The 27,031-nt window shown below is 41.1% G+C and overlaps 1 protein-coding gene across 2 annotated transcripts in view; it reads right to left on the bottom strand.

Moving 5' to 3' along the window:
* The window catches only part of MCUB (mitochondrial calcium uniporter dominant negative subunit beta), a 61,090-nt gene that overhangs the window by 5,393 nt on the left and 28,666 nt on the right, over window positions 1–27,031 (bottom strand). For both annotated transcript variants that reach the window (XM_075139228.1, XM_075139227.1), the window contains exons 2-3: window positions 3,822–3,897; window positions 3,385–3,555 (exon numbers count right to left, since the gene is read on the bottom strand). In XM_075139228.1, coding sequence (XP_074995329.1) covers window positions 3,385–3,555; window positions 3,822–3,897 — 247 coding nt within the window. The remainder of the gene's footprint in view (window positions 1–3,384; window positions 3,556–3,821; window positions 3,898–27,031) is intronic.

Here is a 27,031-nt window from a genome sequence, read left to right as displayed (position 1 = left end):
TTTGTCCAATCTCTGCTTTTTGTTTCCCTGTTTAAAGGGGCCTGAAGTTTGTAAATAACCTCTTTTCTTTAGTATATTACTAGTCTTGCTGCCTGCTGGCTTTCATATCTCCTCTTCATTTCACTGTCCACCGCACCTCACCGCAGCTAAGATGCAAAGGAACACATCACACCCACAGGGAGCTGAAGACACCACAAAGGAGGTCCCGGAGTCATTAGCAGCAACATGTAATGGTGGATCCCCGGAGCTCTCACTGGCCCAAGTCCAGCAGATCCCAGAGCCACCCAGTAAAACCAGCCCCCACAGCAGCTTCAGGTGGCCCAGGAACCCCCGGAGCTGCACACCATTGCTGCTGGACACATTGCTGGGTTCAAAAGCCACAGAGCAGCTGCTCCACAGTAGCTGTTTGATCTGGTCTTCATTTCCTATACATAAAAAGGGCGTCTTCCCCTGCCCCAGCCAAGGGGTGGGCAGTGGTGGAAAACAGCAGCTTTACTCCTGAGATGGATAATGATCAGGTTACAAAATATGAAGATTTTTGTATATATGTTTTGTATGTAAATATTTGTCACAGTGCTACTGCCCCAGCTCCTCCATCTGTCTCCACATGCCCGCTACAGAAAGGCACCGTAGATGATCCCACACCTGCAACTATTTATTCACTGGAACTCTGTTCTCGGGCCCCATCTGCTGAGGCTGAGACTACTGAACTCCATGAGCTAACCCACCAGCTGGCTCCCCGACCCACTCTGTGTGGGTGCAAAGCAAACCTGGAAGGCTATCACTTTCAATCCAAAATCTGAAATTTTAATGTGCCCATCCACTCTTTTTTTTTTTTTTTTTAAACAGTGTAATAGAGCATCAACGCTCATTTGCATGTAAATTATTAAGGTGACATTTATACAGTGACATTTAAGCAAAAAATGCTTTTCAAAAGAAGTGCCAGACAGGCTCTTTGCTCTGGATGTGATACAACACCGATTTATTAACCTGTCCAACCTTTCATTAACTGAAAAGCAGAAAAGTTTTGGGGGAAGCGTTTTATTTTAGAAAACTCCCCATAGGCTTTCAGTGAAAGGCTGCTTTCCTTCCTATGCCTAAGCACAAGTGTTCAAATGTGGACCAAGGGCCATTTTTGGTCTGCAGAAGTTTTGCAGGATCAAAATCAAATCTGCAGAAAATGAAAGTGAGTCGTCATACACAGCACTAATGCTTTCAATTAAGGCTGGGTTTCATTTAATGGCTAAATAACACAGAAGTGTCTGCACTAAATCAAGGCTTCATAATTTTTCTTTAATAATGTATGTTTAAATTCAACTCTCGGTACTTGACCAATAGTTTCTCTTTACAGTATCAGTTTCCTAATAAATTAAACATCTAAGCTGTTCTCTAACATTACAACTGCCCAGCACTTGAAAAATACAGAGCAGAGAATTGTTTCAGTCATTACTTTAATCAAAGCGGACAATGTTTTTACTTCAAAGTCGGAGCTGGGGAGGAGGAGGGGACGCGAAACATGGGGTGTTAAACGGATGAGGCGAGGTGAAAACAGCCCAAATTCCTTTCCACTTTGGAACCTGCTGCCCGTCCATGCCAAAAATGCCAGACTTGTACGTTTCTTACAGAAATTATCTTATGCTTCACAAGTGACCGATATTTGCACTGAAGCAGAACGAGTAGTTAGCTTTTGCTGACATACCACAGAAGAATGGGATTCAGCAGTGAATCACAAATCCCTCTGTCATGGATGTCTCTGCACAGATAGCCGTACTCAGAGGTTAACTGTTTGCCGGTGCACGTTCTGGGCTAGCCCTGCCTCACCCCGGTAAGAAATCCTTTTCAACGAAAACTTCCATGTTAAGGGGAAGGCAAGCTGCTGACAATGAACATTTGTTACAGTGGCTTCTGAAGATAAAAGAGTTTCTTATGAAATTATCTTTTTCAAGATATTTTTGTGCCTTTGCTGCCTAGCAGACATAGCATTGAAAAAAACCACAACCCCAAAGTTCCTGTGTACACGAAGCTCATTCACACACTGAGACCCACACAGCTCACATCTCCATTGCTCTAGAGGATACAAATATATTGCTCTATGATGTATTTTCCTGCTTTAGTAAATGTGCTCTCAGAGGCAACTAAAGCAGCTTCTCCTAGATCTGTGGCTTCCTGATCTTCTAGGAGCATCAACCTATTTTCAGTTCCTTTAAGTCCCTGCAGGCCTCTGCAATATCAACCAGGAAAAAAAGGAATATTAGGAATGCACCCAGTTATGAACACTTTGGACCAACTTTCTTGGACCCCATCCTTTCTTCTGTTTATGTGTTACCTGATGGAAGATAAATCTTTCTACGGGGATGTAGCTATCCTTTTTTTTTTTTTTCCCTTTCTTTTTTTTTTTTAGGGGGGTGAGAGGGGAAGGGAAGAAATAGATGCTTTTAGTTAGCCAAGTTCAAATACCTCTTCTACCAGATTCAGACAAGAAAGCTACATCTCAGTTCTACTTTTGAGATTGAGTCCTTTTCTAGGACCAGGACAGGGGTTGCAAGGCTTTTCAGAATTGCTGTGGAAAAACTGCAAAGCACAGCCAAAATACAAACCAGGTTGTCTTGGAAATAAAATGAAAAACCAGTTTAACTAACTGGGTGTTAGCTTTTATCAACAGGCAGACCAAAGAGACAAAAACACATGAAAACAGTGAGCAGAGCTTGAGAAAATTATGTGAAGACTTGGGACAATGGGATAAACAGTTTGCTACAAGGAGGAAAGACCACATCAGTGCTAACATATCAGTATAGCTTTTCCTTTTCAACCCAAGGGCCCCAAAGTACTGTACTCCAGCTGATGAATGAAACCTCCCGAAAGTCTCAAAAAGCTGCCCTTTATCATTGCACACATTATCTGGTTGCTTAGCTGTTAGTAGGTTTTCCATATGAGTTCAAGTTTGTAACAAGGCAAACAGCTTCTTCCAGCTCTGGGTAACACCGAACAACTGGCAGACATCATATTCAAGAGCCCAACTGGCCGTCTTTAAGAATGATCGTGGAGGACAAGGAAAGAGAAAGATACCAAAGGAAACCAGAAGAGAGACACTTACTTAAAGACAGCGTTACAAAGAGAAGATACCCGAAAAAGACAATAGAGGACGCCACTGGGATATAGGGAAGGTTATAGTAATATGTCCAATTTTGTATTTTTAATCAGCCTTTCCAAGAGGACTCAGATATTAAATTTGAAACACCAATAAACCCCAGAAGCATTCAAGAACTACCCCAGCAGCAACCATGCTAAACCTGATGGAGGACTGAACTTGTGCTTCAGGGGAGAAGTACAGTCCATTTGAAAAGGAATGTATTCATTTTGAGGAATGACAGAAATGTAAGATACCTGTTGCAAAGACTTCTGCTCTCTCAATTCCTTTATCTTCTCTCTGCACATCCTGCAGGAATGCCCTTACGGTGGTCACTGTTGGCTTAACAGTGAACCGACAGCGTTCACTTCTTGTGGGCAGCGTAAGAGTTATCACAGGAAGACCATGTTTGTAATTAATAGTTACTTCTGGGGGGAGGGGAAAGAAAAGTAAGTGAAAAAGTCATATCATAAGTTGTAGTTTAATTTAAGAGCTGTTTTTAAAACAGGATGTATAAAGAAAACCACACAAAACATTCTAGATTTCTTTAATGAAATAGTACTTCTATTTATGGAAAATATATATATATATTAAAAAAACATGTAACTAATGTCATCTCACCCTACTCCCACAAAATAAATGAAAAGCTTGTTGACGTTGATGGGAAGGGGGAAAACCTGCTGGGCAAGCTTACCGTCAGATGGCACCAGCGTGCTGTAAGGTGCTCCTTCCAGGCCCCTCCACGCTCCGGCGTGCCTCCGCAGCTGCACCTGCAGCACAGACACAGGGAGCTTGCTTTAGAAAGGTTAGGATGCAAGATTTATCTGGTCAAAGGCAGTACCCAGCCTGTCACGGTGATCTGCTTCTGTGTGATCTGACAGCAGAGGCGTCCTTCTGAAGAAAAACCCCTCGTTTACTGATTCCTATTTAAAAGATGGAACCATCCTTATAGAAAGCATAAACGTTGCCAAGGGTATTAAGGTATTGCCCATAGTTTAACTTTTTGTCTAGCATGGTGTAAATAATTCGAGGAAAAAGGGAAAGGGGAAGGAAAGAAAGGAAAAACAAAATGCAGTGTTTCTGAAGTACTTCATGCAACTCACTATAAGCCCTCTCCTCTACCCCAAAAACAGCCACTTGAAAGATCTCCACATCATGGTGCCTGAAGGCAGAAGTGTTCTGCAGCAGTTCAGAGTCCATTAAGACACTTCAACGTGGCCACATCAAAACAGAGGAGACAAACTGCTCTGATTAGACCCGCGTACTTAAAGCAGTCAGCCACGCTGTGGAAGATGCAACTACTCCAACACAGAAGTACTCTGCTTCTACAGCTAGTCCCTCTGCACAAAGAGAGGAACAATTTTATTGCAGTGACTCCCACAAAGCAGGCATTATTGCCATAAACTAAGTATAAGAGGCAGAAGTAGGAAGGGAAATCACATCCCTGACTAAGCTGGTTACACAAATTGTGTGTGGGCTGGACCAAGGCATGGGGTTTAAAATATGATAGCTGGGGGAAGTGGAAAACAATGCGGAGAGAGATAACAAGGACCGATTCTCCCTCTGGTAAGCTTTATAGCTCATGTTTCTGAAGGCCACAACACTTCATAGTCTGCAAGCTAATCTCCTTCGACAAGGCAGGAAAGGAAAGCTACAAATGCAAGAGGCCTCTGCCCATTCAGTATGCCAAGCACTGCTCACCACGTTCCTGTGATTTATTTGTTTTTAAAGAATCACAAGCTTGACTGTCTGGATGGGAATATCCTTTAGGTTAAATAAAGAATTCGCCTGTAAAAAATAAATCTGTGCGTTTCAAAGACACTGACCTTGCCCTAGCTTTCTACCTGGAACAAGCACTTTTCAGGATTTAAAGAAAATAAAATTAATCACGCCGGGAGTTTCCAACACTGAGAAATTTGTGTATTGTAATCTTCAGGCATCAAAGGCACTCAGAAACCTAGACTAAATAGCAAAATACCTTAAACACAAGAGCATTGTCAAAAAATAAAAAGAGTAGACACTAGGAGTGCAGGAATGCCAAATGGCCACCCAGAGCTAGGACACGTGCAGTAACTTGCTTGTTTCTCCAGCAGAGCAAGGACTTTCCCTGGAGCACAGCAGGACACAGCCCAACTCACCAGTTCTCATCTACGGGGGGCACTTACACCCACAGCCTGGCAGCACGGAGACAACATTCAACACGTGATCTGTTTTTCCACAAAAGACCCTGAAACACACAAGTTAGAACAGTCCACGGTAATACTCAATAGCCTTGAATCTAACAACTACTGTGTTATTTGTTTCTTCTGGGGGATATATTTAAGGAACTGATTTTTTTTTTACAGACACCTGATATGTAACTTTGCAATTAATATTTAGATACCTATCCTCCAACATCCTCAGGCATGGAACTGCTCCATGCTTGTATTGGAAGGTTCCTTCTTTTTTTTTTTTTTTTTTAAATCATAGACTCATAGAATGGTTTGGGTTAGAAGAGACCTTAAGATCATATAGTTCCAACCCCCTGCCATGGGGAGGGATACCGTCCACTAGATCAGGTTGCTCAAAGCCCCGTTTTGGGGGTATCTACTTTGCTTATGGAGGAAACAATTCAGTCAACAATTAATACATATTAATATATTAAAATATTTAGATATATTAAATATAATAAGTTAAAAATATTTATTATATTAAATTTCATTTATTGAAATAAGATCTTTAAGGTATTTGATTCTATTATTCTTTAGACTTTGACATTTACCATTCATGATCCATTGAAAGAGATTCTACAGACTGCAGCTTTTTTTTTTCTTTTTTAGATTGTCTGTTAATGCAGCCTACCCATTAAAATCACCTGCAAAGAATATGTGAAATATAAGAAAAGCAAAAGCCACTGAGCCATGGAACTTTTAATGAACTCTTTCTATACAAGCTCTAGGTTGCTTAGCTGGGAAGCATGAAGGGCTGAGCTAACTTTCTCCCTAAGTTTCCAGATTTAAATCTCCAGTTTCAGTGAAGTTACTAAACCATTAGCTTGCACTCTACTACAGCCAAATCACTGTGCCCCTTTCGAGGTGCTTGGAATGACCCCTACCCTGCCACTGGAAAAGAAATGAAGTCAGCAACCACCACAGCTAAAAGGAAGACTTGAACTACAGGATCAAACCAACGAGATTTCCCTCACAGTAACATCAGTGAGAGCTGGAATATAAGGAATGTATCCTGAATTAACTGCATCATGACTTTAACTTTGAGATACTGTAAGGAGGACAGCATACTACTAACTCTTTTATAGGCCAGTACACGCATCTTTTGGCTAATTCATCTAATCACACAAAGGCTGAAGAAAGCTATTCTACATCTTCCTGCAACTTGAACACACACATGGCAGGACATCTGGATAAAACACCTCTAATGCAATCACAACTATGTTCTGGAATCAGGCCAAAGGCTTGTGAACAGCATTTAGCTGTGAAACACCCTTTCTCCCTCCGCTATATTTGCTTCTAACACAAAACACCTGGGAGCAGCAGTCAGCCACAGTGACCTAGACCTCTTGACTCAGTTCACGGCATGGACTCTGGGAGTGAAAACTCACAAGAATTTAAGGCACAGAGTGATAACTGTGATAAAAATAATCCAATATATTTCATTTAAAAATACCGGTTGCTGTAAAACAGAAAAAATATATCCAGTTTAAAGAAGTACTTCTTCTCTTAAGGGTACCTCCCGTCTCTAATAGCAGAGAAGTTGCCACTGGTAAAGTCAGGGTGGAAATTTCAACAATCTGGTTTACAGCGCAGCTTTAGGGACTAATGTAGCAGCATAACGGAGCTGGAAAACTAAGCAGCCAGACATGGGGGGTGGGAGAGACAGGAATAGCAATACTGTATTTTTCACTTTTGAGAGTGGCAAACCACTGAACCTACCTACATTGCATTTTCTGGAATTAGCTGTTCCAAATAAGCAATCTCTTATGATGTTGAGTGACTGCCTTAAGCAAACTCAAGCTCAAATTTATGTGTCACCAGTTATGTGTAAGAAATCAGTATCATCATCATCAGTATAAGAGGTGGCATGAAAGCCTCTGATCTTCCTCAGCACTGCATATGCAAATAGAAACCTCATCAGGAACCATAACTTCTGTTCTGTGGAAAATTGTAATGTGGGTGGGAAGGGAGAGAGAAAGAAGTAAAAATATTTTTCTCATGAAAAAGTGATCTTGAAAAAGGAATTCTACAAAAAGATGTCATTAGGAGACTTTCTGAGAGCACCGAATTATTATCTTTGACACTTAGTTGATTTATTTCATTTTGACTTGCCATATCAAAATGTTGTAAAAAATCTGAATCAAAACACAGCTAGCCAACAATCACATATTTGAAACTGTTTTGACTTTGCTTATATAAATCTCAGAAGATTCAGTAGTTTTGGTTTGTTATTTCAATAGCAAAAATGATGTAATGCTCCTTCAACATTCAAGTCCCAAGTAATTTGCTTTTATTAGTGGAAGGCTTTTAATTCCAACCAAGAGACACAGAGTCAGCTCAGCTCCATCTGCGCTCTTCTCGAAGTGCCATGCAATACTACAACTGAAGTATTATATTCCTCCAGCACGAGATGCTGTCGATAATGCCTCAAGTCAAATTCATAAGCAGCCTTCACAAAGAATTATTACCGCAGACTGTTGCTATGAATGCTATGGTCTCCCATATTCTCATTTCCTTCTCTCTAAGGCATGATAAGAATCTGAAATAGAAAAGCACAGCAATAACACACACTACTCCACTAAGCGTAAGCTTTTTACCCTTATTTTAATTACACTGCTGCAAAACACACTCTAATTAAAATGTATTTTGCAGTGTGCTTTTCAACAGTAATACAATGTTACAGTTTTTCCCTCAGCAGGAGAGGAGAGCTCAGTTATCTCCCGGAGTCCTCATCCAACACCTGGTACAGCTCCCTTCACACAGCTGCTGGAGAAGGACTGGGGGAAGGGAACAGAAGGGAGAAAAATCATGAGGGAAACTAGTAGTTGCAATGCCTAAAAATGAATTTTGGGGCCTCTCTTTCTAAGTGTCACTAGATGAGCCAACACCCCCCGTATGCATCGTTCTCCCCATGCGCTGATCTTGCCCAGCCTGTGAAGGAGAATGCAAGAAAAGTCACCCCTCTAGATGCTGCTTGCTTGTCTGGAGCAGGAGGAAAATGAGGGCAGGTACGTGCTAGCCACTCTTCAGTGAAGGCACATACTATAAGTAGCCATTTATATTTCCCATACTGACTTACATGTTTTTCTGTCTCTAATAAACACACGTAGAAGTTCTCTGCATATGAATGATGTCGGCTCCCACCTGATTCTCCAAGAGAAACAAACCAAGCAATTAATTAATTATGGAGCAACAATCTGCAATTTCAGAATAAACTACCTACCGACATTTCAGAGAGGTTTAAAACCAAGGGAAAGGAGGAAAAAAGGCAGGTGCTGTCACAGTCTACTGAGTTTGCAGATCTTGCACAACCAAGATTACCAAAAATGAATCAGTATTCAGACCAAGTTTACAATAACTACGCATAAGGTATTTCCCTTTTTAAAATGAGTCACCAAAGCCATTTTGGAGATAGCTGTTGTTAAATTTCTGTGCTGTTTTTATAAGCAATCCCACATAAATAGGAAAATAAGACATCAGGAGCCCTAACAACCGCCTACAATCATCTTGAAAGTGCCTATTTGAGCTACAGAAACACCTTCTCTCTCATTAACTTTTCAGTAATTTGTCTTTGCTCACACTGAAAGGATTTTCATTGTTTCTCCACAGGTCCTAGAACAGATTTAGATGATCATGCAACAACAGCCTCAATACAAACAGCAACTTCAAGGCACATCGCTCAGATTTAGCAACATCTTCTGGAAACCCAACTTAAATTAAACAAATGAAACCCCTGCAACAGACACATCACTCATTCTGCCGTAATACCCCTATACCTAGTTTCAGCCAGGGAAGATACTTCTGACACCTGGGAGCATTCAGGATATATTTCTCTTTCCTAGAGAAAAAAAATTTAAAAAAAAAAAAAAAAAGACATTTTCTTATTTTCCTGAGATACAGCTTTCCCATCTCAATATGGCCCATGCGGTGAATACCCTCTCCCAGCTGCTCCAGGGCACTACAAGAACTGCACTGCAACATTTACATTTCAACCCTGCAGCTTATTCAAAATCCACAGTATTTTTAACCCCTTCCTCAGTAGAAATCAAAGTTCAAAAAAGTAACCAAGAGATCTCTTCCAGCAAAGCAGTAGTTTCAACACGAGTATACATGTTCCGGTGATCTTGAAGAAGCAAGAGCAATACAGCATTCATGTGGCTTTCCTTCAAAACTCACTTGCTTTACAGCACTGTATTTAAAAAAAAAAAAAAAAAAAAAAAAAAAAAAAAAGAAGGAGCCCAAGCAATCAAAAGTTTGGTTTCACATGCTTGTTGTTCTCTGTGCCTTTATCATCCCTGATGAGCTTTCATTTCCTGCCTCTGCTCAGGTTCCAAGAACAGTTGGCACTAGATATAAGCAGACAAACACTACCAATGACCAAAATGACAGCTGTGATGAGAAGCGCATCGAGGCAACTGGCCACCAAGAACCTCTTTTATGAAGGCCCAGCTGGTCAAATCTACCACTGCAGCAGGGCTTCGCCAGGGAGACCTTCCACCTGGCCTCCACTGAGCAAGTGCGCATCCTCCACTTGACTTCTGCTCACTATTCCTTTGTGCTCTCTCACCCACTCCCTGCCCAAACTCTTCCTCCCCACACAGCCCCCCCACTCCACTCAGCACGTGCAGGTAGGGGAGAGAAGCCCTTATGCAGCCCCTGCAAGTCATGGATGATCACAGGGGGCAAAGTCCCTCTTCTGACATTGTATGTCATTGAAGTCATCTGACTCTCCCCACCAGGCAGCTGAGGACGCAGAGCTCTGGGTATCTAGGGAAGCACCTGGATTTGCATCCATATCGGTTTTACGAGCCATAAAAATAGATGCTGAAAACACTGACATTTAAAGCAGGCTTAAATTAAGCCTCACCCTCCTCTATCCAAAAGCACGATTTCAGTAGCAGTGACCCCTCACTGCAAAGAAGCAACACCAGGAAGTGCTGAGGACAAGAGAAGGACGAACACCAGCTGACATCTTCTGCCTGCAGCATCTTCTGGGGACTACTCTGAAGGTACAGATAATCCTTGCTTTTCAAAGCAAGCAGACCTTCAAGCAAGCGTAAGGACAGGCCTAAAAACAAGGCCTCCTAACATTGTTAGGAGGAACACCAAGAATTATGTCTTATTATTTTATCAAACCTTCTTCTCCTTCCCTTCCTACAAAGAAAAGCAGATCTAAAATCTTCTCCGAGTCTAAGGTTTTACAGCATTGGAAATTTCGCATCTTCATCTGGTTTCAGTAAAGTCTAGTTGTCTGAAAGTTGCTGTTCTTCCCAACCTACTTTATTTTCAGAATGGAAGATGGGATGCAACACCTAGAAGGAAGTTTGCAAATCGAAGAGGGGTAAGACTTCGAGAGGGAGGGATTATAGCGTCAAAATGTATTTGTGCTTTGATCAAAAGCAAAAGCAAGCTTACATTCAAGAGCTGTGCCATCTGTTCCCCAACAACAGTCCTGGTCAAAAGATTAATTTGTCAGCACAGACAGGATTTTTAATCTGTCCCACAGAATGGATCTTTGCTCTTGTGCGGTGTCCTCTGGGACAGGCATCCTGACCTGGGAAATGTTGCAAAATTTTACTTTAAGGGTAACAAGAATTACTTTGCTTTCAAACATACACTTATAGTACATCTCATTAGATAAGAAAATGGGCTTGCTGCATCGTTTCCTACAAAGGTCTTAGAAAGAGCGTATTTTAATGCACGCAGCTGCTTTTGCGTATCTCAAAAAACTGCGCTCAAACTCATCTCTAGGAATAACACTAATTCTTCAAATTGCCAGCCAAGAACAAGCTTGTTTAAATTTCAGCTGAAATGAGACAACAGAAGAGAGATAAAGATGTGAAGTCAGATGAATGCACTTAGAGGTTTACCAAAGTTACACCCAACTCTCGCTTTTCTCTTACAGAGCTTTTCAGATTGAAAGCTCTGGGCATTGTAGCGTGCAGGAAAAAGATGATGTAACTCAGAAAACAGAGCTACTTGTCAACATTTTCATTTAGAATGGACACTTCTATTTACAATATAAATAACTCTACCCCCCCTCAACACAATAAAACCACTACAAGCATGCACTTCTGTTAATTTTTATGAGTATTTTTTTCCCAGACTTTTCTTTACTCAACTGTGCAGATTTCAAATGCCTTAAGGCATTTACAGCTTGGCTAATAAAGAAGAGTGCTTGGAAAAGTTGATTGACTCAGGGCTTCGAATTAGTATCTGACAGATGCGTGCAAAAATCAGTCAGAATTATCACCAGTGGAGAAATTCCCAGCAATGGCTCTCACCCGGCTTTTCAGCACGTTTTTAGCAAGTAACATGCTGCAGATCCACTCCGTCAAACAGACCTTGGAAAGGGAACCAGCTGTGCAACTGCTGAAACGCGCCGGGCAGGGAAAGCTGGCTCTTCTCCACAGCATCCCCTCCATTCCCCACTTAGCCACCTCTCCAGCAAATCGTTTCCACCTCTATCCCGCTGGGTGCGTTTCTCACCTTGTCCCCTCTCAGACCTCCCTAGGGTCTGACCACAAGCCACGAGGAACCCCAATACCTTGCAAAATCAAAGCAACCATCTCCCCCGTTCCATTGCCCCACCTTTTTTTTTTCCCCTCCCTAAAAACTTAACTGCACTATTCTTACATAGTAGTAGTGAAATTTTGTTCTCTCTTGAAGAGCATTTCCCCATAGCTAGCAATTTCTACTACCCAAACACCACCATCCCAAAAGCAGAACGTTTCCTGGCAATGCAGACTGTTAGCTGCAGATGCAGAGCCACCTGTGCCAGCCACCGTCCAGCTCTGTCTGTGGGCCCGGCTTTGAGACCGGCAGAGCTGCGGGCAGAGCCCTTCCCCTTCCGTTTGCTCTCAAACACTGCCCCAGTCACCTCGGTACAGAGGATGCCGTCCCAGCAAGAAAACGCAGACCAAGAAAAACTGCACTTGACTTCAGCCGGACACGGAGGATTCATTCCATTTGCCCACCCATACTGAGCAAACAGGCTTTTTAATTAAATAATTGTTACTATTTGGAGGGGCAGGAAAATGTTAGGGATCAAATCTAAGGCAACAGAGGACAGTGATAGAGAGTAGGTACTTAGTCTTATGTCTGTGTCTGGCTTAGTCCCAGTATAATTTAGAGCAAATCTAGGTGCAAGTATCTGAATGTTGCACTATTAGAGAGGTATCTCCTTCTTCTCCTCCCATGACATTTCCAGGAATGATTTGTCTATATAATTATTTTAACATAGCAGACCGTAAAAAGATGTTTTTATAAACGTCTCCATATCTCCATTCCTCCTTTTTTTTTTTTTTTTTTTTTTAAAGGTCTGCAGTTAGACCAGCACAAACACTTAGGAACCAGTGTTTGTTTTGCACAGGCAGCGGTAAACAGGTACTTTTCCAAAGGGAAAACACAAATTTCTACTGATCGCTTAAAAGAAAGAAAAACATAGGAACAGAAGAACTGACAGATTAGATCAAATCAAAAGCCTTTCTCTGTCAGCAGTTGGTATTAGTATGTAGATACAATCATTTATATCCCTTATAACAGACAGTTAAAAAGTAATTCCCAAAAGGAACTTAGTTTATATTCCAGCTTTATATGCTGTTACACTCCTGTGGATGCTCAAATTACTTGCAAGGACTGCAAAATATATTTTTTAGTCTTGTTAGAAAATAACTAAAGAAAACAAAGGCATAAACAGCCAAGTGAAAAGAAAAGGCTAATCCTTTCCCTTTCCACAGCTTCTGATGAATAACATTAAAAAAAATCTCTAGGGCAGGTATTATAAGAACATCCATAGCCAGGAACCAACAGCGAACTTAAGATCACAATTTAATAGAAACTTCAACAGGTTTGGTCAGAAACTGTAGAGCTGCCATTTAATAGATCCTGGCAGGAGGAAAATATAAAATAAATTTAAAAAAAAAAAATCAGACAAAAGCAAAGAAAGTAAACATTTCTAAGCAACAAGATCAAAGGGGCCACTACAAACGTATCAGTACTGATGTGTTTAAGAGCTTCCAGTCTTCATGCACACTTCACAGAACAGTTGCAATAAGCTGGGTTTAGCAACACTGTCGTAGCAATAGCAACACTTCACTTGAGAAGACAACTTTGAAAAAAGTCCCTTCTCAGAGGTCTACATAAATATTTTTAAAACCACGAAACTCACTTAAGTAGGCAAGCTTACAACCATCTATTTGTTTTCTTGGAAAAGAGCTTTGCTAGGAGAAGTAGCTTCAACAATGTTCCTGCTAAAAGGGTAGCCATAGCAGAGATGCCTAGAAAATCCAACCGCTGTTCTGACATGAACAAAACACAGCCGTGCTGTTGAGCAAGCAGAGACCTCGTTAACCCAAGAGTTCGGCAAAGGTCCTGATCAGCATGTCCTGGCAGTTTAAAACTTTTGTCTAAGGACCTATCACTCTCAAATATACTTGTAGACAGAGGTCTCAAACATTGTTATCGCCCAAACAGACACACCAAAGTGTTGCCAGATGTCAAAAAAAAAAAAATTTTTACTTTATTTTCTATTTTTCTTCTGCAAGTCTATCTTCTCCCATTGTTGTTCAAGAAGCTATTTTAATCCAAAAACATCAAATGGCTGTGGCTTTGCTGATGGTGCCCCCTTCCATGTTTCAGCTGTTGACATCAGTGTTTTAAAAATATACCTTAGCTGAAATAGCGACCCAGTGAACTCATTTGCAACATTCCTTATCAAATCCAGCATAGTCTGATTTTCCCCTTCTTCCTACAGGAGTAAAAGTACAAAGCATGCAGACAGCAATGATATTTGGAAATCAACAAGCAATACTGGCTGTGATACACTGAGCTATCACTCTGCCCTTCAGTCTTTACTCTGTACAACAAGCCTGTAAATTTATACCTTTCTATAGAATGGGCAAAGCAAACAGAAAGACTAAAGATTTCCTGTAGAGGTTTCTAACGTTTTTTTCCAAAGCTTATTATAATGAGAAAAACAATTAAAATCAGTACAAGAAGATGAAAGGCTCTGTATGCCCCGGATGGTCCAGCACCTGTGTTCCGATGCGCCTGCCATGCCTCCCAGGGGGGTTGGCAAATCTGCCTGTTAGCTGCTCGCTTTTCACCCCAAAGCCTTTGAACTCCAGCCAATTAAGAGTTGTTCTATTTCCCCTTCCTCTATTAATTCACTTAGGACATGTATTTGAAAGACTGAGGCAACAAACAGGGCAGGAACCTGCATTCTGTAAATGCAGGGTTTACCGAGTGTTTTTAGGAACACCTTTTAACACTAAAGCAAACAAGAATTCAATGCCACGCAGAACAAGCAACCAACAGCAAAAGCTGCTGCTGCTCTTCTCCTCAGGCCCATAGTAACATCAATATATATCAGATATAGTCACCTGGTCTTCCAACACTAGCAGACTGCTATAATGCAATGATTATAAGGCAGAACCTCTTACCCAGCTCCATACTTTGGGATACATTTAAATGAAGCTGCCATCAATGAATCGGACTCCGGAGGACAGCAGAATCCCTAGCCTGCAATATTGATGAAAGTCTGTTTTAGGCTAGCAAGTTTTCTCTAAGCTGTCTCTCATAAATCCTCTCACCTTGTTAATTAATCAAGTGAAGTTTGCAGTTAAAGCCTAGTTTTGTCCCCAGACTTGCTCCTAATTGAATGGAAGCATATAATTTGGGGAAAGCATTACAAGAAGAAAACTCTAAAATAAGGTAAATAAATCCTGCAGAGTGCTCTATGTCAGGTTGTCATGTTTATAGCCTGTAGTCCAGAACAAGCCACAACACTGACCTAGAAAATGAATGGTCTGTGGTCACTCTATTCACTCCATCGCCAGCGTGCATCCAAATTAGTACAGGAATTCTACGTGAAGTCAAATTTCAAATAACTTCTTATAATTATTATAGGTTTAAAATACTCATCATTAATGCTTTACTACTCAGAGCAAGCAGTGGAACATATAAACTTCTCACATTCAAAGGACCTGAAAACAGTTTAATTCTTAATCTTGGAATTTTAACACAGGATCACTGGAAAATATCCTGCCACTATGTTTTGATATTAAGAATCAAAGAATATCAAGTTTGTCTTATTTTGTAAAGCATTATGTATATGCAGTTTGTGCAGGAAAAAAAATGGTGCTGGGGGGAAGCCAACAGGTATTCTAACATGTTGCATCCAATTTCTCTTGACAACAGCAAAGAAATTCATCCTTAAAACACTAACAAACACAGAGGGACAATCTATATTTTTGATACACCAACTAAACCATTTACTGGAAAGCTATTAATTGTAAAGTGAAAAAAAGTCTATAAAATTGAATTCAAAATTACACTTAGACCTTAAAAATTATGGATCCTGTTTCTCCCTTTTACCAACGTTGATTTGAAGGAAGATGTAGAGTACGGATGATATCAGCAGCTGCAAAAACTCTTTGCTCTGAAGGAACCTAAAGTGTCTTCACTGCACTTCTATCTTCGTAAACTGATTAACAAGGCAGCTCCATATTATATATCTCATTAATTAGCACTTTTGAATTTCCAAGTGACCTAATGTTTTCCAGGTGAAGTTTCTCAGTTCATCAAGACAATTCAAAGCCTTACTAACTGTCAACAGAAGAAGATGGGAAAACCCCCATCATTAACATCCCACTTCAGGTTAAGACTATCGTGCAGAGTTATGGATGATCTGGATTTTTCTTTTGCTTCAGTAGTGTGGTTTCCTATAGGAACAAGACACATAATCATGCTGTCTGTCCGTCTACCAAAGTCGGTTTCCTCTAAGATTTAAGATTATCTAATTATACAGCCACCAGCCACTCACAGTCAGAAACAGTTAACAAGCGCTCAAAGGTCCAACAGCCTACATTCCCTCTACTAGGATGCATAAAACGTTAGTACATTAGAGATGTTAGTTTTAAATTAAATATTATTACAGAAAAGTTACTCAAAACTGACATTTAACATCTGTTCGTTCCTGGCAGCAAGCTTGCCACTCCGTACCATCAAAACAACAGAGAGGAGCAATGCTGTTAAGGAGCAAGGGTGAGCTGTTCCACCTCAGCGTGTTTACCCAGTACCCTTCTAACAACAATTAATTTGTATTTAGAATAGTTTTAACATGTTATTCTGTGCATACGGACAAAAGCATCCCCAACCAACCAAAAAATACTTTCCGTCTCTTTATCCCTAACGATGTGGACAGGCTGTCGTGTTCCATAAAGGTCATCAGTAGCTTTACCTCCAGAGCGAGCACTGGAGACTGCAAATATTGCTGTTCAGGGCCTGTGGTCACCCACAAAGCCTGAATGCTGGCAAGGTAAGAGCACTGTGGGCGCTGTATTTAAAGACATGTTATTTAGTGCCTTTCTTGGAACAATCCAGTTATTAACAAAGATGTTCTCAGAAACATGGAAAAGATGTGCAATCCACTCTGAGAAATCACTGTTTTGTAGGAAAATGGCTTTATAAACTGCTCAAATGCATACACAAGTACTTTCTCTTCATCTTTGATGCACTTTTCAGTTGTTTTTCCTGCAGTCCTGTTGCAAGCTCTTCCTCCTCCAACCTGCCCTCGGCCAGGGACAGCACAGACTGTTCCAGAGGCTATTACAGGAGCGTATCTTTCTTATCTCAGTAAAGGCACCAATTTTAACATCCATAGACGCGAAAGAACCACACGGACATATTCTCTGCCATTTTACAGTGCAGCAATTTTCTTCCTGCTGGCAATGTAAGCAGGTGACCTGGAAGTCTGACCAGGCAGTAATTCTGGTTCTGACTTACCACGCAGACTTGGCAAAGCCACTCGTATCCAAGTTTTCAGATAAGGCACCAACCTCAAGGTGTTTCATGCTTCAGGTGTTTAAGCCTGGCACCAAGCACCCAAAAGTTACCACCTGCCTTCCAACCGAGCACCCCAAATGCATGTGCATGTCATAAAAATGTCAGGTTATTCAGTCTCAAACTTCAGCTTTACAGGCGAAATATAGTTGTAAGACTTCCAGCAGATCATGGAGCCAACCATAACTCGCTGTAACCTGTAACACTAGAGGTTAACCCACATCCCCTTCCACATGAGGATGAGATTTAAGGAGACCTGTCTCATGGATTTCTATCTACCACAGAGTGAGCTGTAGTAATCAGAACCGGAGATTTCCATGTGGACACTTACAGGGGTTTGTAATACATTCATCACTTGCAACGTTTGTTTCATTAGAGCATGTAGAGCTCATGGGATGAAGAGATTCAGCTGAAAGCATACATTCATGCATCATGTTTTTTATATCGGTGAGTCATCACAGTGTAATATCCTCCTTAAAGTTGTAGTGATGTCCTCTTCTAAAACCTTTCCTTCAATCTCAAAATGCACGTGTATATGCGCGCTACTCTAAAATATTTTAAGAACTTTCTCCAGAAAACAAAACCAATCTGATTTTGTGCTACAGGTCATTACAGTTGTCCAGATTTACATCTCCGTTAATGGATACCCTCACTGATAATATTCCATATATTCAGCTTTACAGGAAAGCATAACTGTTTTGTGTGTCTGTGAGAAAGTATATGGAAAACAGGCAAGACAATATTCCTGTGTTTTTATGAGAAGTCATCAGCCATCTGCAAGTTTTTGGTAATAATATTCTTCAAACTACAAATATTGATGTTCAAGATTTACGTTTTCAAAAGGATAAAACAGATAATGTACTCAATACACTAATGGCTAGCTGAGGGGAACTGCAGGATGCAAAACAATGAAAGGTCTAGTCATAAATGCCTAACACAAGCAAAATGTTGGTGAATTTAGAGGCGAAACCAGAGAGCATACAGATCCACTGGTACCCCTCAGTGTGGCTGAGAGTGACAGAACACCACTAACAATACCTGAATTAATTCTTTCTTTTTTTTCTCCCCACATTTAAAATGCCATGAATAAAACTTACTTTTTTAGTTAAGGTTGAAAGTTCAACAGCCAACAGGTACACAAATTAATTTTTTCAGGTAGTGCCCAAATGTGATATCCTATATACAAGTAAACTAAAGTTCATGTAAACAACCACACAAAAAATCAATCCATGTCTTTGCAGAAATAAAAACTGCACATAATCAAATATCTGATTTGATCAGCTAAACAACACATGACGATAGCAAACAACTCTGGTTGTTGTTAGTTTTTATCTTCATACATTTTTATTAGAAAGAGAATTGCATAAGAAGCGTCACGATTAGGAATGTAACCTTATTTAAACTGCCTCAATGGTACTTCAGCTCAGGGATCTCACAAGCAATCAAACAGAGCACAGAAAGGCAGGGACATTTATTTCCACAAAAATGTGTTGTTTGAGGGAGGCAGAACAGAGAAATGCGTGAGTAACGCCGCACGTCAGCAAGGAGCTGAGCCATGCCCAACCAACTGAACTAGTGCTCGTTTCCCAGGTCTCTGCAGCACACACTGGGATGTTATGTTGCAGGGTCCAGGTCTTCTGCACAAGTAAATAACCTGCTGTTCTCACCAGAAAATACACATCTGCCATCTAAACACAAGCCTAGATTCCAGGGATAAGTTTTCTTAGTGCTGGCTGTCAAACAAGACAAACTCCCTAAATTCTTGCTCTGTTTAGCCCTGTATACACTTCGACATAGAGCATTTCCATACATCACTGTTTATTGGACCTTTATATTGGTAACTGCATCATATGGAAAGGAGAAGAGTAAAAGCCTTAGGGGCTTTTTGTTTGGTTTGCTTGTTGTTGGGTTTTGGGGTTTTTTTTGCTATCCGGTTCAGTTTTAAAAACAGCTAGGGAATCTGAACCGCAACAGTACAGATCAGAAAACACACCGAGAGATATTAAGGAGGGAATGGACCACTGAGATCGATCCTATCTGACATGCTGCATAATATGGCATGGCAATTTCTGCACAAAGCTCAGCCTAAGCTGAAACACGTTTTTTCAGAAAACGTCTTCGCCTTGATTTAAAAGATTTTAATAGATGGAAGTTGGAGATTCTCTGTAAATCAGGGATGACAATTATAAACTAGCATAGTAACAAAACCCCAGGCACTATGTTTCTATTTAATGGATTGAGTGGGCTAATCTCCGTAGCTTGTATTAACAGCTGTCGAGCCTCAGAAATGTCTCTCCTTTGTAGGTACCCATAGACTACAAGAAGCTACTTACATTGAAAGTCTTCATTTTTTTGTTGTAGAATATTTTTCCCCTCTGGAAACAATTCTTGTAACTTCTTTAAAGGAAACTCAAACTTTCCAGTTTTCCAGCATTCAGAATTCCAGACTCACTAAACGTTACATGAGAGAATAATGCTCCTACCTCACAGTTCCCTCCCCATGTTCACCTGCCCAAAAATCTTTTGACTACAGACTACAATGGGATTCAAGTCCAGCCATCACAACCTCCATGCCCCTTTCAGAACAGCTGCTTTACAGGACATAGTCTGTAATTTGCATTCTTTTTTTCCAGATGGAGGACCTTATTTTTGATGTCCTATAATTTTTTTTTTTTTTTTTTTAAAAAAAACATATTCAAATGACACCACTGGGTGAAAGTGAGATACAGAAGATAAAGTTTCCAATGCCTTACAGCTTACTGGACAACCTTGGACGTGTTACCACATCTCAGTTCCCCATATCTTGAAATAGGGATCTCTTAAAATAGAAATAATGATATTTAACCCCATTTCTACCAGCCTTTACATGTTATAAGGGACGAAAGAGAATCATCCTCAGCAGGCACCCAGAGTTACCCACCACTGACCTCTCCATTAATCAGCCAAGCAACTGGTAAACCATATCGTTTGGGTAACCTGTACATTTTACCAGTAATTGTATTTTGCTCTAAATGCTTAGGATACTCAAATAGCAGCAGGTAAGAGCTTTTACACAGCCACCCCAAACATGTGGCATCACTGCATTCACAGTTAATTTTGTGCTCTCACTTTATTGACATCTTATTTATGAATTAAAAGACAAGTACATTTTAGTAGGTATTACTAATCGTTATGTTGGCAGCTCCGTTAGGTCGTACTGGTTCCTACCACTGGTTTGTCAAACTTTATGATTTAAAATGGATTACTGCATCTTTCACAGTGCCAGAGAGACTCCTTGTAGAAAAAGGAGAAAGACAAGTTTTCAAGTGAATTTTACAAAGAGAATTGGCTTCAAGAACATAAATTAAAGATTAAATGCAATAGAGACAACAGCAAAAGGTTTCATACAGCACAAGCTAATCAGTGCTTAAGGATTCCCTGCCATGAGAAGAAACTGCCTATTTTTTTCTCTCCTTATGGTCAAGCTAGCTTGCCATCTCGTACCTCCATTACATTACGTGTGATTACCTATTTCTTTGCAAAATTGCATACCAGTCAGAGCCCAGCCTTTGTCAAATGGTGAGTAGCTGAATTCCTTTCCTTTCTGTTTTGAAATCCCAAGCTGTCAGCCACAGGCAATTTCCAGGCAATCAGTAAAAAGTCTCCAGCATCATCATTTAAAAAAATTGCTCACTTTTTTTTTTTCATAATTAATGTCCTAGAAGTAAGAGCAGAGCATTCACATGTAGGTGAAATGGAGTCAGAAGTTTCTAAGCAAAACCATTTACTCTCTTTAAGGGACTTAGGGACTTGACTTTTTTCCCAAGGAAAGGGAGGCAATGTCAAAAGCTAAGTGTTACCTCTAGAAGATTAAAGCCACAAATCAAGGAATGGTTATTAGCCAGAGTTTCATGTTAACTGGCAAAGGTAAATGACAGGTCACTCTGGAGAGACCCATACTCCTACTCTGCCTAGAGCCAAGATAAGCACCCCAAGCCCTGATCTATGGGAAAATGACATCAGGGGCACCATCATGACCTTCAACTAGCTATTTCATATATGTATCCTTGCTGTCCTTGGCCTAAATTAGAAAAGCCTGCAAACCAGGTGGATATGATCAGTGAACTCCCCAATTCATTTCAAAGTTCTCTTCTGGTAAGGAACAGCAATGTTATTTTGGGTTGCTCCAACTTGATCCGTTTCTCTTTCGCTGCCAAACAGTGCTCATTATTTGCAGAACCTTAAAATTTGCATTCCATCCTCACTATCTGGAATCACATCCTGAAGCCCACAGCAAGGAGAAAATCCTGTGCGTTGTTTCAGGTCCACTAGGAGCGAGGCAATCAGGGCAGAGCCACCCACACAGCTGCACGAGGCTGCCAATCCTCGCCAGCCAGAAAGAGCAGCTGACTCCCAGGCAAGACTTCCTGAACTTCTAGTGGCTTTGCGTGGAAGTTTGTTAGATGAGAATAAATTTGAGCAGTATCAAGAGAGGACTCGTAAGCAAGCTAAGAGCTTAGGAGTCTGGGGATTTGTTTTTAACCTGCTAAACACCTATTTTGGTAGTGATGGTAAGCAGCTCTCTCCCCACTCAGCCTCCCAGGTTTCCAAGGTGGTCTTCCAGTGCCTGTCACATCTGCAGAAGATCCTCACTTTCCTATCATTTGTGTTATCTCCTCAATGTACCAAACCATATAGCTTTTTCTTTGGCATTGATAAATTGTAGATTACACTGTATTTTCATTAAACTTTCTGTAACACGTGGTGCCCAGTTCTCAAAAACTAGCACAGTATTTATTCATACCAACCAGGAACACAAACACAAGCATTGAGACCACTTTCATGGAGCTCACAAAGGGCTTTAGTAGTCTAAGGAGACTTTTTTTTTCTTTAAAGGAAGTCTCTTACACTCTTGTCAGCATGCTGAACAGCTCCATATGGGGAGAGATCCATCACATATCCCAGAACTCACGCAAATCCACCTGACCAAAATGGTCAAAATAGTAACAAATAAGTTGACAAAAGGAAGAAAATCTAAACATAGAATTACAAAGACTGCTATTTGCCATCTGTTCTGTTTCTCCAGCATGCTGCAGCACTGAGCAAAATAGATTGTCCTCCTTGCTGCCTAGGAGATTAAAAACAAACAAAAAAACCTCTGGCTAATGAAGTTTTCTTCTAAAATCAACAACACAATTTTACCTCCATGTAAATAGACATTGGAAGATAGGCTTGAACCTATGGTTTTAAGAGCACAGAATTGTCTGTGCCTAGCCAGGAATGAGCATTTGAAGCATGCACACACACTGAGACATCGCTCTTCCTTCCTCCCCAGCCACCTCCCACCCAAAACCACAGAGTGTCGAACCCCCCCAGTAGTATTTATTAAGATAAATTATTCACTTTTTCCGCTCACTGCACTGTACCTATGCACCATGATCAAAGCACAGGTTTGTAAGGAAGCAATGCTTCTGTAAGAGAGTGCCTGTTCTCCTTACCCTAAGAGCTTCTGAACCTGTAATGAATTTCAACTCAATCTTGAGATATAGTGGAGGTCTCAAGGTTATCGTGTTCTTGCATGTTGCATGGAAAAATTGGAGGCTGAATGGAAGAAAGAGTTGCAAACTAACACCCCGAGGGAGGAAAAGGCAATGGCTCACCCACTCCCAGAGGCAGGCACACAGACAGCCCTTGCATTAGCAGCCAGAGACCTGCCAACACTTCCCACTCCCTGCCCGACAATGCAAGTCCTGTGGGCAAGGACAAGCGGGGATATGTCACACATCTGCAGAAAAACAGGCTCATTAGGTCTATGAGCCGTCTAACTATGACAGCTTGTCCTATGCAAGCTATAATCACATCACTACAGGCTACCTGAATATAAACATCAAGAAAGGCTGTTACGGGATCTGTAACTCTGCATCAGTTTTGCACATACCTCAAATTTACACAGAATAGAGAGTTTCCACAAGGCAACACTCACATTTCCTGGTGTTCCATAGCAATTCAGCCCAAAACAAAGCAGATATTTCAGAGAAAGCATGATAACCAACAACCTCTCCCATATTAATTTAAATAAGGAAAATCCCACTTCCTCATATTCCAAAGAGTGAATCCAAAACACTTGTAAGTTTAACAAGACATTCTGCAAAACCTAGTAGACAGGGGACGGAAAGGGGCTGCTGTAGCTATAAAATGGCTCAAGCTTTCACAGCATGTTGCAGGCCTAAAGGTACAAAATTGAAGTACATTAGCTGTAAAGCTGTTCTCAGCAATGATGTTTGTATTTTCTGTACTGTTTAATTCTATCAGAGGGGAGCTCAGCAGGGCAGACGTGATCGGCATCACAACACTAAGCTATAGCACCACAGACTTGCTGCTTTTCTCTCCACAACTCCTTACGTACCTTAATCTTGCATCCTGCGCCAGTGCCATCATTCCTATGACAACACCTCCCTCTGACTCTCAATTTGCATTTTAACCATCCCTAAGATTTCACCTATATTTTGCTATTACCACCTCAATTTTACAGGTATTTGGTAAAGCCTGCATTTTCTCTAAGAGTGCCTGAGTCTACAAAAATAAACTGCAAATTAAGGGTTTAGTTTCTTTGTTTCCAGACTTAATGTTTGACTAGTAAGAGCAATCCACGGTGGGCAGACCCTCCATAATAAGGATAAACAACCTTTCTGCTGGAGCTCTGCAAGGCAGGAAGGACAGACCCCCGGGGGAGAAAAAGAAAGGCTTCAAGGAATCTGTTGGAAGCATTGCTCTCAATCTCCAATACTCCTGTAATTCCCTCAGCTAGCCTGGAGGTGCTCACTAATGTATTTCCTTGGCTGAGCATTCAGGAACACCAGGACAGTTTTGTGATCATCTTAAGGAGATACGGAGCGCAGGTCACAGCAAAATGGCTTGTCCCAGCTTCATCACTACAACCAGCTGATCAACCAGAACAGGAAACTCAGCCAACTGAAAACCAGCCGAGAGAGAGAGAGAGGAAAAACAATGAACGGATAGAGTAGGGAGAAGAGAGGCAAGAGAAATTTCAAGTGGATTCACTCTGCAATCTGAGGCAGGAAAAAAATAACCAGGGAAGGAGTGTCTTAGCCTAAATTAATCTTGAAGAAGTCGCCTACGGGAACCTGGATACCTTGAACCGGATCAGAAAAAAAAAAACAAAGCAAACAAAACAAAAAAAAAACAGGTAGGAAGTCAGTTGTCCTCTGAACAGAAAAAACAAACTGTGTCCTAAAAGGAGAGGCACAAGACCAGCTGAATTTTGCTGCAGTGATAACTATGCTGTATTCTAAATATATTATATTGAAAGCATTGACTTTTACCTGAAGCACTGATGCATAGAGCAATTTCGTGGTCACTAGCAGTGTAACAGCAAAGCTGTGGAACAGGAGCTCACCTAACAAGGGATTGAGATGCCCACACAGCTGATGCAGACAGTGCAAAAAGGCCAGGGAATGGCAAGGTACGGAGCTCGCACTCTGAGCTCTGCTTCATCCTTCTCTGCCTGAAATCTTCCTTTGCCACTGGAATTGCACGTACCCTGTAAAAGATGTCCCCAATGACAATAACCCTGCCTGATGACCTTGGGTAGGTCACCAGCTGAATAGCTACCAGTTCCCCAAACAGTCAGGCCAAATATCAGACCAGCCCAAATGAAGGTTTGCAGACATGGATTTAGAGGGCTGGGACATGCACAAATACAGAAACTTGAGCAATATCCCAGAGCAGTGGAGCCAACCACAATCCGCACGCCCCAAGGAACGCTGACTATGTGTTGCTTTCTCACCTGACCTATCTGCTTCCTCAGGAGCTGGGCTTTCTCCCTAGTGTCTCTGCCCCTTGCTTCTCTCATCTTTATGGTTTTCATTTGAAGCTACAGAAAAAAAGAACAGCATGGAAAGAGCAGGCAAAGGAAATTAAAACTACTGCAATGGAACAAGAAAAGCAGTCAGCAGCTATTTTTGAGGTGGATACTGCATAGTGGCAAAGACACAATATCCTCGTCCCTCCTGCACAGAAGGGTGATGTTCTGTTTGCAGCTTTGGCATATTTCTCTAAGTTGCCCTCTTTTTCAGTCTGCGCTTGCTTTCATAATATACCCTCACTTGGATCCCAGATGAGACCATTTTCACATCCCATTCCTATTATCCTTAGAGTGTGAAAGGAAGACCTTCCCCATGGAGCCAAGCAGATCACTACAATAGCACCATTTCCTTTCATTTCCTTCATCTGAAAAGTAGACCTGTGTTTAAGAAATCAGATGGGAAATAGCTGACCTCAACTGCTGCGTTTCTACTTGTGGGTACTTAACCAACACTACTAGTAATGACAGTCTCTTTTGAAAACTTTAAAACAATAAGATTCAACCACTTGCCTGCAGAAAACGCAGTCAGGCAGTTAAGCTGTATAAATTCATCCATCACTGTATTTTTTTACAACATCTGTAGTAAGTCATCCATCTAGTTCCTCTTTCTTTCTTCCTTTGTAAGGGAAAATAGTCAAAACCCACTAAAAACAATAGCCAGATGACAAGTTTGGACATTTCAAAATCCTTAAAAAAAACACAAATGAGAAAATTTTTATTTACACATTTCTCAGAAATTGTACAAAATGCAAATAGTGCTGAAATTTCTGAAGTGAAACACTTTAGCCCGGAAGCTGCCTGCCACTTCTTTGATAGTCGTTTCTTCACCATTATCAGGTGGCTTGTTTTGACAGCTTCACTTCTAAGCTGACTGTAAATCTGTGAATATTTCAGTGATGATTGAACTGGAACAATTACCAACAATATCCATTGGCTCGGAGTGTGAAGATTTAGCCAGGCTCCCGTAGCCAATAACATACCTGTATATGAGTCAAAGCGCTGAAAATCTGTATTTACTTTGCACTGTGTAATTCATTGGGATTTTATAAAGTAATCGTTAACTATCTGACTAAATTAACAATGAGCTTCGTGAGTTCAACCTGTCAAGGTACAGCTGCATTTAATCAATAACAAAACAGCTCACATCTAGGAAAGAACAAAAGCTTTCTGAAAATTAAACTGGCAACAACAGCAAACATTTTTATAGGGCTGCAGGATTCTTAGGGCTCTGTGGGGTGCTGCTTCTTTACACCAAACTGTTAGCTTTAGTCCACGTTGCTGTTTAGCCCCTATTGCGGAAAGAAAGTCACGCTCCTGTCTCACTATAGGCGATGCCCGAGAAGAAGCTGCTCTGACAGGTCCTGCACTTTCAGCCTGTGACAGTCAGAAGCTGACACCCGCCAAGAAAGGAGAAGGGGGTGCCCCGAGACAGCCCTTTGCAGCTCCTCGCTTCACATTCTCTGAAGGATGCCTCCGCTTCAACAGCCTGACCCTATGTAGTAATCGCAGCTGGCATCCTAAATGTGAAACAGAATGAACACTTGGCATCTTAATCCTTTCCAGTGTTTTATTTCCAACTGCTGGGTGTTCAGGCACAGACAGCAAAGAGCACCTCAATCCAGAACGTAACAGCTGTCAGTATTCACTGCTCAACAACAAAGCAGTGAGCCTGCCACAGATTTTTTTGAAAAAATTGCTTTGGAAAAGAGGGAAAGGTTGGAGGCAGGAAACATGTTCTTATCTTTTAGAGCACTTACAGCTACTTTGATTGTAAGTCTCTTCATCACACTATGAGCATCTCTGTCTCTGATCCTCAGATAACTGCTGCAGGCAGGGAAGTACAATTACTTCTTTATCCAGATTGAAAAAACAACACAGTTCAAGTGACTTGCCAAAGGTAACACACAAAGCTTATGGTGGAGCAAAGAACAAAACCTGTGCATCAAAATATCATCTCTGCATCACATATGAGAGAGTACTGTGTGC

Source organism: Calonectris borealis, unplaced genomic scaffold (assembly GCF_964195595.1).
Source record: "Calonectris borealis unplaced genomic scaffold, bCalBor7.hap1.2 HAP1_SCAFFOLD_139, whole genome shotgun sequence".
In the NCBI taxonomy this organism is placed as follows: Eukaryota; Metazoa; Chordata; class Aves; order Procellariiformes; family Procellariidae; genus Calonectris; species Calonectris borealis.
This window is presented reverse-complemented; position numbering and strand designations above follow the sequence as displayed.